The sequence below is a fragment of the Lepisosteus platostomus genome, chromosome 4 (genome assembly GCF_059453375.1).
Source record: "Lepisosteus platostomus isolate fLepPlt1 chromosome 4, fLepPlt1.hap1, whole genome shotgun sequence".
Taxonomy (NCBI): domain Eukaryota; kingdom Metazoa; phylum Chordata; class Actinopteri; order Semionotiformes; family Lepisosteidae; genus Lepisosteus; species Lepisosteus platostomus.
Genome location: NC_142614.1, coordinates 11,991,178 through 12,004,398, shown reverse-complemented (window position 1 = coordinate 12,004,398; position 13,221 = coordinate 11,991,178). Strand labels below are relative to the sequence as shown.

Sequence of the window (13,221 nt, the reverse complement as noted above, 5' to 3'; positions counted from 1 at the left end):
TCAAAATAGACTCCAACTCCCCCGAGAGCCTGAATTTGAAGAAGTGCTTAGATAAGTGGAATTAAATTTAGAAATAAACTACACATTTGTAACTGCATGTAGGTTGGATGTCTCTTTACTGACTAAAGACTCCTTGGTGCAGGGACATATCTGCATATTTAAATAAAAAAAGCCTATTGCTTTGAATGCTGCTGTCAAAATGATTTAAGTTTTTAAAAGAAGCAGTAGGATGCTATCAGAAAAGAAATGAGAGATTTCGTCAGTAGGCAGCCAACACGGGAGACGGAGAAAATTCAAAGAAAACAGAAAGAAGAAAGCAATCTGTCAACATTAACAAAGGCATTTTGGAAAAACGTTTCAGGTGGGTAGCTGCAAAGGAACAAGCAATAGGTTTATTCCATGGTGAAAAGAGAACAGAGAAAACACAATGTTTCAGCTGTGAAGCCTTCTTCAGGTGTGAGAAAGACAGGGCAGACAACAAAGATTAAATAGCACAGAAGAACAAAAGCGGGGAGAGGAGAGGAGGCATGAGGGGCAGAGAGGCCACTCAGGAAGTGCAAAGTGCAGAAGGGTGAAGAAAGGTGTGAAGTCAACACCTGCATGAGAATAGAGAGATTACAAGAAAATAAGTCGGTCATTGAGAGTAGGGGGGTGGTGTGAACCTAGTTTCAGGATGAGTTTCATTTCTGTTGTTTTTCTGCTATGGGAGTTGAGAAACCCTTCTTTGAGAACAGAGACAGAGAGATCAGTGTGATCATGGCCGCCTGAGGTGAAATGAGAAACTATGGGCTTGGAGAAATCTTTAATCTTCACAGCACTAACATGTTCTCTGAACCAGTCTCCTAGTCTCCTTCTGGTTTCCCCAACATAGATAGCTGGGCATTTTCTGCAGGAGATACAGTAAATGAAGTTGCTGGAGGTACAGGATGTCGATGAGTGATCTGGAATTGACCTGAGGGGCCCTGAATGAGCGTGTTGTTAGATATGTATTTGCAGGTGATGCAGCGAGTTCTGTTGCAGGGGAAGATGCCTGGTGGGGATGATTGCCGAGTGCGGTCAAGGGAGCTGTGAATCAGAAGTTTACGTAGATTGGGTGGTCAACGGTACGAGATGATTGGGCGGCCAGAAAAAAGGGTACCGATGGAGGGATTGCCCTGTAAAATGGAGTAGTTGTTAATAATGGTCGTGGGGATAAACATATTGGAAAAATGGTTAATATTACTTGTTCACACAATACAAGTCTGACATTCGATAAAAGCAGAAAAACAATGCAATGAAAACCTGGAACTGATGGAGGTGTATCCTTTTCTCATTTTGTACATGGCTGAACATGTCAGATCGACTGAGGGGCCGTGGCTGAGTCATTTCCCAGGTTAGCCACGAGAAGCTCTGCGCTTCTATTTTCCCTTTCGGTTCTCTGCACACTGGCTGGCTGCTCTGTGACACAGGTTTCCTCTTTGTCATGAATGTGACTTCCTTAGGGTTCATTTTCTGTCCTGTTCGATCGCTCTCTTGTCCAGAAATAGTCCTGTTCCCCGTCAACGCAGTCCCTTCACGGATCTCACTCACCTGGCTGAAAACGATAAAATCTTTGCTTGTTACTTCCTTTTAAATTCTGTGTCTGAGAAGTAGAGATTTTCAGTGTTGTTTGTTGGCCCGTGTGGGTAGACTTTACACCCACTGCCGTACCACTGAGAAGTATAATTGTCTGCATTTGGGTTAGAAAGGGCACAGAGACACAGAATCTACAGACTGTTGGGTTATGCCATGAACTATGGGTATTCTATTACCCAATACATAGTGACGAACAAGTCCTAAACATAACTTTTAAATCATAAAACAAATGATATGTAGTTGAGGTTTACCACAGTCACACAGGAAGATGTGACTAATGCTGAGCTACTGCAGGGACCCTGATGTCTTAAACGGCGTCAGTACTTGTCAAACGGAAGAACTTCTCACTTCTCTGTCTGCTTCAGAGATTCTCGAACATCTCAGAGGAAAGAAGTCAGGTAAGAGAAGTTAGAGATTTCTGAAGGAAAAATGACGATTAAGTATAAATGTCCTCTTACGTGTATTCAGCGAGGCAGAGAATTGCAATCCAGGTCAGAATCAACACAAATTCCATTTATTAGTACAAAATAGGCATCATCATGCAGGGCATGTACTGTAATTAATACCTCTTGCATCTCTTTACTCTGAGTCTGGATTCAAGTCTTCTTGTCCAGCTTTTCCATTGAGTTTCAGGCAATTTTCACAGAACCTCTGTGAGTCCTGCAGGTGTTCATAGAGAGAGTGACTCTTTAGCTCTGTTGGGTGCCCCTCTCTGTGATGTGTACATCTGGTCAGAAAAATTCTCTTTTTCTGAAATACTGGACATGACATGACATATCTATGAATGTAAAGGTAGTATCAGGGGCAGCAAAAAAGATATGTGCCGAAACAGAACTCTGCAAGTGTCAGAGGTCATATGGCTGTCAAAGGAAAGCTGGAGAACGAGCGGTATCTGAATTGGAAACATATGCAATAGTAAGCAGTGACTGGTTTTCTTAAACTGCAGAAAAAATGCAAGAAAGAAAGAAAAACTGTCTCATAGAACTTAGAGAAGTGAGATTTGGTTACAAGTACTAAACAGAGAGTAAAGGATCTTTATAGGGTGAAACAACAGTCAAATGATTTGAATCCAAACTTATACCTTCCGCTGCTGAAGTATAAATCTGCCCTTACGGTGATGGAGATGGAGAAGGAGGAACGTGTGTTTCTTGATATTCTTTTTTTTCTTCAGATTTTTTTGGGAATGGAGATTACTTTTAGATGATGTCACATTTTATGGGATTCTTCAATTATGTGTCTCTGAGGAAATTCTAAAATGGTGTAAGAATACCTTAATATTAATAAGGTATTTATGTTGTAATTCTGATCTTGATTGATACAAGTAATCATCCATTTAGGTGCAGAGCAAAGTTGAAAGCAAACTTTCCTTTGGTCTCCTGTCATTTTAAAGAGAATGTATGTTAGATACGGTAAAAAAAGTTTCAAGCTAAAAAAATAAGAAAATGCATTCAGGGTCCTGGTCTGTATTTGAAGGTAAAGTTGACACTCTGTAATTAAAAATACATGAATGTTACTCACACAGCCTCTGTGTACATTTACAACTCTGATGCAGGTTTCGAATTATACTGTTACAAAATATAGCGGCATAGCATTGCTGCTTTTTAGCACTGGGGCTCTGGTGTCAATTTCAGACCTGGAGTGCTGTCTGTGCAGAGTTTGTATATTCTCCCCGTGTTCAAGTGTTTTTCCCTCCAGGTGCTCTGGTTTCCTCCCGCAGTCCAAAGATACTGCAAATCAGCCCTGCTGTAAGGGTGTGTTTGTGCCTGTGTGTGCTCTGCAATGGGCTGGCATCCCATCCAGGTGTATCCTACCTCGTACCCATTGCTTGCCAGGGTAGACTCTAGCTCCCCAGCAATCCAGGATTGGAAGAAGTGACTAGAACATTGATAGATGTTACAGAGAACCACTGTGTTTGTGAACATGGATCATTTAGAAGAAAAAAATAATTGTGATGATTCACGCTGTCCCCTGAATCCTCATATGAATGTGTTAAATATTCAGAATATGGAAACATCGGGTAGGGAAACAATTTTAAGATCGGCTATGTTTTCGCAAATTCAACCGAATGTTTGATACATGGAAAGGTGAACGAAAAAATTCACTCATTTTGGCTTTTTTATTAAAAAAATCAATATCAAGTATTTCACATATAAAAAGCATTCCGAATAACATGTTTCCTTCCATTTTAAATTGAGCATTTCTCCATTTGCCTGGCTGATATTTAGGTGAGAGATATATAAACACATTTCTAAGTCCATGCAAGAAAATTGTTGCTATACTAGGACTTTATGGACACTTTATGGTTTTTAAGTCACAGGAAAATGTCCTCTGTATGTTGACAAAATCTATTCTGATTCTAATTCCAGGTCCAGTCATCTTAGCCGTGAAATGTTAATGACAGTATGGATCTCTAAAAGAGTGCTTTTATGAAATCTCTGATAAGCTACTTCAGGGAGTTTAGAATAAGAACACAATGATTCTCTGTTCAGACAAATGACAAATTCTTCAGTTCCTCCAGTCATCTCTACTGAGCCTCTCTCCATGACTTTCAACTTGACTTCCCAAATTCTCTTTTTTCACCAGATTTTCCTTGTTCTACATCAGTGGTTCTCAAACTGTGGTACGCGTACCGGCAGTGGTACGTGGAGTGCCGCCAAGTGGTACGCCAAATGACCCTGGAACTGTGTTGTGTGCGCTGAAAAATCGGGACGGGTTTTCATAATTTGTATTTTAATACGTGTCGAATACGCAGCCTACGTACTACAATACAGTGCGCGCTAATAGTTCAGTGGACACGAGATACTCTGTAATTCTATACCACTCTATAGGATGCAAATGACCAATTGTATTTTTAAAAGCTACTGTATCTCCAGCAAATAGGGAGAAAGGAGAATGTGCGTGATTTTGGAACAAAGCTAACGTTGTAAACACAGGAATGCATAGAAATACGTGCTACGAATGCAGGTAATATTGTGAGCACACGAAAGCGTGATAACAGAAAAATATTTAAGAACTGTTCTAATTTGAGAAAAATACAGCGAGCATCTCTGTGTTTTGCTCCCATGCGCATGAAATAAAAACTTTAAATAAATACAGAAATAAAAACCGAAACGCGGAAAAATACAAGCTTGCGGATTGCTGAAGCAGGTAAGCTACACTATTTTTGAAGAACCTTATTTACCGTTGGCAAAAGAGCTGACACGTATTATGTGTAGAGAAAAAGCTGCTAAACAGCTCGACCTGCTGCCCTCCTCCCCCTGAAAGACACAGTCATTCATAGAATTATTGAAATGAAGGATTATATCAAAAGTACACTGATAGAGCGCATTAAGATGAGCAGATGTTTTTCACTGCAATTAGATGAGTCTGTAGTAGATTTGGCCAATTTGCTCGTTTACGTTAGATACGAGTTTGAGGGCATGTTCCATGAAGACTTTCTGTTCTGTAAACCGCTACCAACAGGAACTACAGGAGAGCACATATTTCAGCTTCTGAATGAATTTATCGAAGAGAATGGCCTCGACTGGATAAAATGCGTTGGAGTTTGTACAGACGGTGCTAGAGCAATGACAAGCCGACATAACGGTGTAGTTGCACGAATTAGATAGGCTGCTCCAGAAATTAATGTACGCATTACAACATCCACCGCGAGATCTTTGCCGTCAAGAAAATGCCTGACGATTTAATATCTGTTAGACTCTGTTGTGAATTGTATCAAGGCTCGAAAAATTAATTCACATCTGCTTTGCTCAACTAAACAGGCTCACCCCTCTCACTGAAATGGTGCTTTTTTATTAGTTGTTGTTAATGTTTTTTTTTTTTTCTGTAAAACACTTTGAGAAGCCACCTTTAAAGGCGCTATATCAAATCAAGTTTATTATTATAATATTTATTATATGTATGTGTGAGTATGTGTGCATGCGCGCTCATGTTGGTTATTGAGAATTTCTGGGGTTCCTATGAGAAGATGACTTGTAGGTGGTACTTGGATGCTTTGGTTGGATTAGGGGTGGTACTTGGTCCAAAAAGTTAGAGAACCACTGTTCTACATCATCTCTTGGTGTCAGGATTGGATTCTGTTCACATTGGTTTCCACCAAAATAGCCCCTAAAAGTACTATCCCAGAACCCCAGGCTTCTTGTACAACAATTCCAAACAGCTCCAAAGGTTATTATGGGTAGCTAGTGTTAGTTTTTACGTTTTTACACAATCACACTCACCTGGAAGAAATTTTTAGATCAGGGGTGAGCAACCAGTCAATCACGGAATGCTTGCCCGTCGAGCAATCGCAATCGCAAGAATGTTTGGCAAAGAATAAATGGGCTATTTGACTATTTACTTTTGTGTGTGTTTAACCCTTGTCGAATGGGTTGTAAAAGTCTCTTCCCTGAGTGCTGGCTGACTGAATAAAAAAAAAGACTACAGGAGCTCCGTAAATAGAGAGTGTTGTGTGTGCTACCCAAGAACGTTGAACGTTTTCTTGGTTATTGCCTCAGGAACCCCACATTCGCTACAGTGCATAGTGGAGCGAAACAGACAGGCCGTGACAAATCCATCAACAGTTTGATTGCCTATTTGATAGTTGTAGTGTTTGAGTGAAAATGATGAAGCAAAGAGACCAACAACTTACCGTTACCACAAGGAATAGGGGCATGATTGTTTTTTGTACTTTCGCATTCAAATCTGGAATGCTAGCGTCTACGCGTAAAAGAGAAATATAGAACATTTCAAAACTGCACACAAAGCGTATGATGTGGTAAAAGTGAGTTACGGAAATGAAAGTGGAAAAATTAAAATCTGAACTAGCAGCATTCGGTTTTCACGAGGCCTAATACAAGAAGGAAAGGGGCAATCATCGCATCGTTCGGTGTGAGCCACGTCCTGGCTCAACACAAAAAGTCATTCAGGGATCGAGAAGTAAGAAAAAAAGCGTTTGCTGAGGCTACTGACTTGCTGTTTGGAGATTTCAAAAACAAGCAGAAGCAAATATTTTTTTAACCCACCATCCCATTTATCAAAACTTTAGAAAAGCTACACTAGTAAATAGTCTTAAACTTGGAGTTTAATAATGCTATATGCTTGAATGATACCTACTGTACAATATAGAGATATATAGATACAATATATAGATATAGTCTTTGGTATTTTTATGACAACTCGATTCAGACTCAGTACAGACTGTTTTAGTCAAGCTTAGAGAAAAGAGAGCTAGGGGCGAGAGGGAACTGACCACATACTCCAAACCCCTCTTCGAGTAGGAGGATTTAATGGGTGGAGACCTGTTTGAAAGATGTCCTACTACAGTAATAACTCAACAACCAGGTGGAAAATCACCAGAGCAGGAGATTAATAAGAAATCATTAGCCATCTACCACTCACTCTCTGCCCACAACAACGAAAGCAACATCACAGGGGGAGTGCGATCTATCTTTCAAAGGTCAGAACGAACGGGGCTGGTTTCTTATACTGACGGGAACATACAGAGAGTGGCAAAAGGACTCAGATCCTTCCTATGGTGACTCATGTTGCGAAAACAACCATTTAAATGTAATATTTTATTGGAAATATGAATGCTCAATCTGAATACAATAAATACATCAGATACGTCACAGCAAATTTCAGCAAAAACTAGAGAAAAAAAACCCAAACGTAAGACAGTAATGTCGCGACATCTGCAAATTTAACATTCGCTAATTTGCTTTTTTGTGATTCGGTTTTGGGTGAAAAAAAGAGCAAAGTGGGATGAAACCAAGCTGAAGGTTGTTAAACGCAACTTTTAAATTACCGGAGCAGTAGACTCGGATGGTGAGACAAATCTTGCCAGTAAATGTGCCTCTCTCTGTGGTTTGGTTTCTGGGTGTTTGCCCAAGTCCCTGCCTCCGCATCTCAGCAAGGTCTTGTGTTCACAGTGTAACAGACACTCCAGGTTCTGTGTCGGCAGTGTGGGGAATCACAGCCTGGAGAGGAGCTTACAGGCTCACTGCCAGTTTTATTGTCCGTTTCATCACAGTGGAGTGTGATGATCATGAAGCAGAGAGAGAAAGTGTAGGAACCTGCTGGACACAGAGGAGGGATTCATGTTGTTTAATTTAACTGATTTCTATACGTTTGTGATTACTGTTGTTTCTTTTAGTTGATCGATGTTAGTTATATTACTTTAAAACCAATGAATTAGTACTTTAATTATCACACGAGGCAGAGTTACTTATGTTTTTCTATCGTGAGAGGAAAGGTCCAGAATTGAAATCGGGGCTCCAGCACTGTGAGACAGCAGTGCTAACCACTACCGCCTTTTTGCAGTTCTGTGGGTATCAAAATAGAAAGTTCGATCACAAAAAAACAGCTCCTAAGATTCCGTTTTCTTCAATATGATAAAATCTTTTCTTGTCCTTAATTTGTTTTGGTACAAATTCCATCTTATTGTCATGCATGATTCAGTTTAACCTGCCCACATTGTCTAAATATTTTGAAAGAGAAATGGAGAAGAAATTAAACACTTAAATGGATGTTCTCCTGCACAATGAGAGCAACATTGTACTAATAATTAAACGTGGTTAATTATAAAAAATTTTAGTGAGCGTTTACAGGCAGAAAAGTGGCATCTTTTCAGTCTTTGTGTTTTGAAATCCTTGTTGTCAGCTTTTCCAGCAAATCAAATAACGGAAAAGCCTAATCACGCTGAAAGGGAGGTTGGTGTTGAGAAGTGACAAGCAGAGGAAACTTACAGACAATATCTTCTTTCTGCAGCTCCAGGCCAGGTTTTCCTTCTGAGATGAAGGAGCTTGTTTGTGTCCTTGGGACTCTACATCTCCTGCTCTCCCCCACAGTCATTAAAGCCTGCACCACTGGCACCATCAATGAATGCAAAGAAGCTGATTATGTGCCCGGGTACAACTTCGCAGGGGAAGGGTTCGACATCGTCAAGATGGAGCGGAAGGGGGCCTACGTCATCAACGTCAACAGCTGGAGGAAGAAGGACAAGACCTGCACTCTTTGCCCCAACTCCTACTTGGAGAACAAGGCCCAGAAGCTTCCCTTGACCGTGGTGGACTGGCGCACTCTTCCTCACTGCAAGATGCAGGTGACCAGCAAGATGTACGACTCCAGCGAATCCTTCGTCAACAATAGCCTTTCTTCGGTGGAGAACAACTGGAAAGCCGATTTGGATCTCTCGTTCGGCACTAAGCCGGGAGGTTCGCTCATGATTGGTGGCACCCACTCCAAAGCTGCAAAGTACACCATGGAGAAGTCCAAATCAGACAAGTACACCTTCCTCACCCACGAAGTGGAGTGTGTATTTTACAGGTAATAAGCGGAATCCGTCATTTTCGAGGTCAGCTCTCGCTACATCTTAATATACAATTTTAAGGTTCAGAAATGGGCTCTGTATCTGTGTCTGTGTGTTGGCTATGCACGGGCGTCCCATCCAAGGCGTATCCTGCCTGTGCCCGTTGCCTGCTGGGATAGACTCCGGCTCCCCTCCAACCCTGAATTGGAAGAAGTGCTTAGAAACCATATGGGGTTCTTCCGGAGAATAATTACAATAGTAAGCTCCTGTCTGTAATAAGCCATGCACATGTGATTTTCAGCGGCAATCACTAATGGCAGAAACGTGCCTTGTCATCAGACACTGAATCCATCACAAGGAAGGCTTGGTCCTGTTTATTTCTGTTAACGTAGATGAGTGTAGCAGGGAAGCCTCGGGTTTAAGTTGAGTCACTGTATTTAATACACAGAGGCAATGTCTGTGTTTCACAGTAGCATGTATTTAAAAAAAAAACGAACGGAAACAATGAGCAAAGAAATCAATGTGCAAAACCGCTCTGATGAGTTGTCTTACTTACACATTCAAAGGAGGGTTTCCCATAAAAACACCCATAAAAACACAGAAAATATAGCCCAGCAATTAACATTAGTGTGCTAGTGTCTTATGACTCAGTTGAGATTAAAGTGTATGGTTTAGGTCACCACATTGTGAGGCAGATCTTGCCGTTCTGGAATCTGTCCAGATGAGTAATCAGATGTTGTCACGATTGTAGGCCCTCCTCCTTAAGGGCGCTCCGGCTCTTTTTTGCTTTGGACTTAATTCTGTGCACCTGCCCCTTGTTCCAGCCTCCTTCCCGTTCCCCTTAAAAGCCAGACACTCAGTCAGTTCCGGGCTCTGCTTCTGAGTTCCATATCGTGCGAGCCCGGGTCCTGATGAGTCTGGCTCCGTCATGTTTTTAAGTCTCTGTCTCTGTTCCTGTTCCTGTTCCCCCTGCCGGTTCCGACCCCGTTCCTGGTTTTAATCTCCTGGATAGATTTCCCTTCGGGATTAATAAAGTCTTATCTCTTATCTTATCTTTTCAGTTACAGAGTGGTAGATTACCCTCAGCTTTCTAAAGAATTTTTCGGTTCCCTGAAGCGACTCCCTAAAGTGTATGACCACAACACAAAGGAGCAGTATCGCAAGCTGATTGACACCTACGGCACCCATTTCATCAGGAAAGTGAAGCTGGGAGGGAAAGTCAGGACGACAACATCTGTTAAAAGCTGCGAGATGGCCTTGGATGGATTTTCCGAAACTGAGGTGAAGGACTGCCTAGATGTGGAGGCCTCGCTTACCGCCGGACAACGTGCCTCTGTGAAAACAGAATATCATCACTGCAAGAATGACCAGAAGACACGAGGAACTAAAGAGAGCTTCCACAGCACGTTTAGCGAGAGGCTATCAGAGGTAACAGGCGGGCAGGTAGAAGGGGTGGACATCCTCTTTTCTGGAGATTCAGACCCTAAAGCATTTCAAGACTGGGTGACGAGCCTGAAGACCAACCCAGACATTGTCTCCTACTCCTTGGAACCCATGCATAACCTGGTCCGCCTGAAACAAGTCTCAAAAAAGCCAAACCTGAAGAAAGCCATAGAGGAATACATCCTGGAGCAAGCCCTATACAAGAACTGTTCCAGCAAGTGCGCCTCGGGCTCCACGCCCAGCACGAGGGATTCCTGCAACTGTGTGTGCGAGGCCAACAGCGAAGTCAACAGCAAGTGCTGCCCCACGGAGCGAGGCTTGGCCAAGCTCACGGTTAAAGTAGAGAAGGCTGCTGGACTGTGGGGGGATCATTTCAGCCAGACGGACGCCTACGTCAAGCTCTCTTATAAGAATCAAAACCTGCAGACCAGAGTGATTTATGACCAGAACAACCCTGTCTGGCAAGAGAGCCTTTATTTTGGGACTGTAAAGCTGACCCTGGATTCCACGGTAAACATTGAAGTGTGGGATGAAGATAAATTGTGGTACAAGTGGTGGAATGATATTCTCGGGAAGTGCTCTATAAAACTTCAAAGAGGCTCCCGCTCAGACATGTGCACCCTCAACCACGGCACTCTGTACTTCTCTTACACTGTTGAGTGTGCCCCGGGCTTAGGTGGCACAACTTGCACAGATTACATCCCGTCTCCCATGAGCCCCAGTCTGGCCAAGACATTTGCATCCAGGAATGCAGTGTCCATGTCTCAAGGCCTGCTGGACCAGCTACGCGCTGGACACTCCATGGCGAACTCATCATGCTACACCTGACGCAACTCAAGATTTCCCACACTGACCCCAGATGTTATACACCGGACCGCACTGCTGTGTTGGACCCAGGATTCAGTCCACTGTCTCTCAGGCATCTCCAAACACCTGGCCTACACTGCCTGTATTATCACATGAGTAAGAGGGCCTGTCTTGCTCTCTCAGTTACTAATTTACCTCACCGTAAATACTCCGCTTTGCAAATGTATTCAGATCCTTGCTATGATGACTCATTTTGAGAAATTACAGAATTATGCATATTTTAAAAAAAAACTAAAAAAAACTGAAGACCTCTAAGGGTAATATAAGTTACAGTAAATAACAGAAACAAATGAAACGTCAATTGTATAAATATTCAGACCCGTGAACTCAATATTTGGTGGAATTGCTTTTGGCAGCTATTACAGCCGCAAGACCTTTTAGAGAAGGCTTACAGAGAGCAGTTTTAATGTCGTTCCACAGATTCTCCGTAGGATTCAAGGCTGGACTTTGACCAGGCCATTCATGGACATTCATTTTATTCTTAAGCCACTCCAGTGTAGCATTGGCCCTGTGCTTTGGGTCATTGTCCTGCTGAAAGTTGAATTTTTGTCCCAGCTTGAGGTTTTAAGTTGATTTACTTTAACATTTGACAGCAATGTGCTATGTTCTATGTTCCCACCAGTGTTGTCAGGATTCTCAGTCTCTGCTGGTGAGAAATAGCATTATATCATAGTGCTGCGATCACTATGCTTCATCGTAGAGATGGTGATGGAGTGACACATTCAGTGTGGGCATCTTGAAGTAATAGTACTCAGGGTGGTGTGGTAGCTCTGTGGCCAAGGATCTGTGCCTGTGGCTGGAAGGTTGCTGGTTCATATCCTGTTGCTGGCAGAGGAATCCTACTCCTTTGGGTCCCTGAGTTGCAAACTTCAAAGCAACAAAACGTGAAATCTGTCTAAGATCCTGAATACTTTTGCAAAGCGATGTACAGTATCTGACATTTCCATTTATTTATTGAAAGTTCCTTCAGATTCAGTATCGGCCACATAAATAAGGATGTGGTTCCTCTATCCCCAATCCTCTTTGTGGAGGCTGGGGATCCTCTTTCTTTCTAGAAAAGTTTCAGAATGCATTTTCCTCTATCTCTTAACATCGCATCAGCCCATCACAAGAGACGTGACTTACTCCGGGGAAGTCTAGGGATTCTTATCTCATTCTCTCATCAGACGTGCTACACTTCCAGCAGTGTCTGCAGGTTTTCACCCATTTTAGCTCTTAACAGCCTAAACCAGCTCATTGTTGGCTTGCTGGAACTATTTTAGCGCCTTCTCCTAGCCTTTAAGTGCTTTGAAGAGATCTACAAAACCTACAGAGACGGTAGTCCTCCAGGACCACGATTGGATGTCACTGATCTAAAAGCACATTCAACCTTGCTGTGGTGACTCAGATCAATGAGATGGGTGACTATCAGTCACTGAGGTCTTCGTGGACTTCTAGGAAGTTTAATGTTGCAATATTACTTTTTACTGATAGTTCGTAGATATTTAAGTTAAAAGTTATGCAGAAGCTATTTAGAAGAAAAGCAACAAGTAAAAGTCACCATGTTTTGGGCAAAAATCAGAGTTCAAAATAATTATCGAATTAGTCAGTTAATGCTTAATGACCAGGGTCTTCAGCTTATCTCACGCATCAAGAATGAGATCAATTAAAATCTGTATTGATGACAAAAAGATGTAAACATAACTGTTGCATGAAAGAAAGCATACAGCGTCTACTGTTCGTGACGACTGGTTCTGTGTACTGCATTATTCCAAAATAAATTAAGCACTTTCAAAGAAATATATTGTCAAATTTTCTCAAGTGAAGTGGGTTTTTTCATCCCGTGTAAGAATCAGAGAAGACTTTCCAGCACGTCACCACAATGCCAGGGTGTTCTATGACAAACTAGAGGGGTATGGGCATACTTGAATAAAAATATCGAATATCCAAATACTTTTTGAGAAGAAAGTTGTGCCTTGGAGAGGTTCTGGGATGAACGCGGGGGGCCTCACTAAGCTCAATCCAAGTGA

At 42.1% G+C, this 13,221-nt stretch overlaps 1 protein-coding gene across 2 annotated transcripts; it reads left to right on the top strand.

Annotated features, from left to right (window-relative positions):
* Positions 1 to 339: 339 nt before the first annotated feature.
* Positions 340 to 12,991, top strand: LOC148672656 (perforin-1-like). 2 transcript variants are annotated; one of them, XM_088628491.1, is made up of 3 exons: positions 340 to 361; positions 8,362 to 8,919; positions 9,964 to 12,991. In XM_088628491.1, the coding sequence occupies exons 2-3, from the start codon at positions 8,387 to 8,389 to the stop codon at positions 11,171 to 11,173; spliced, it is 1,743 nt and encodes a 580-aa protein (XP_088484617.1). In that variant the 5' UTR covers positions 340 to 361; positions 8,362 to 8,386; the 3' UTR covers positions 11,174 to 12,991. The 2 variants fall into 2 exon arrangements, with proteins under 2 accessions (XP_088484617.1, XP_088484615.1); XM_088628489.1 differs by lacking the exon at positions 340 to 361 and adding an exon at positions 1,754 to 2,012.
* Positions 12,992 to 13,221: the final 230 nt, after the last annotated feature.

Excerpts from the sequence above, each read along its gene's own strand:
- LOC148672656 (XM_088628491.1), top strand. The coding sequence starts at position 8,387 with ATGAAGGAGCTTGTTTGTGTCCTTGGGACTCTACATCTCCTGCTCTCC. Across the intron at positions 8,920-9,963 it reads GTGGAGTGTGTATTTTACAG|TTACAGAGTGGTAGATTACC; the intron begins GTAATAAGCGGA and ends TTATCTTTTCAG.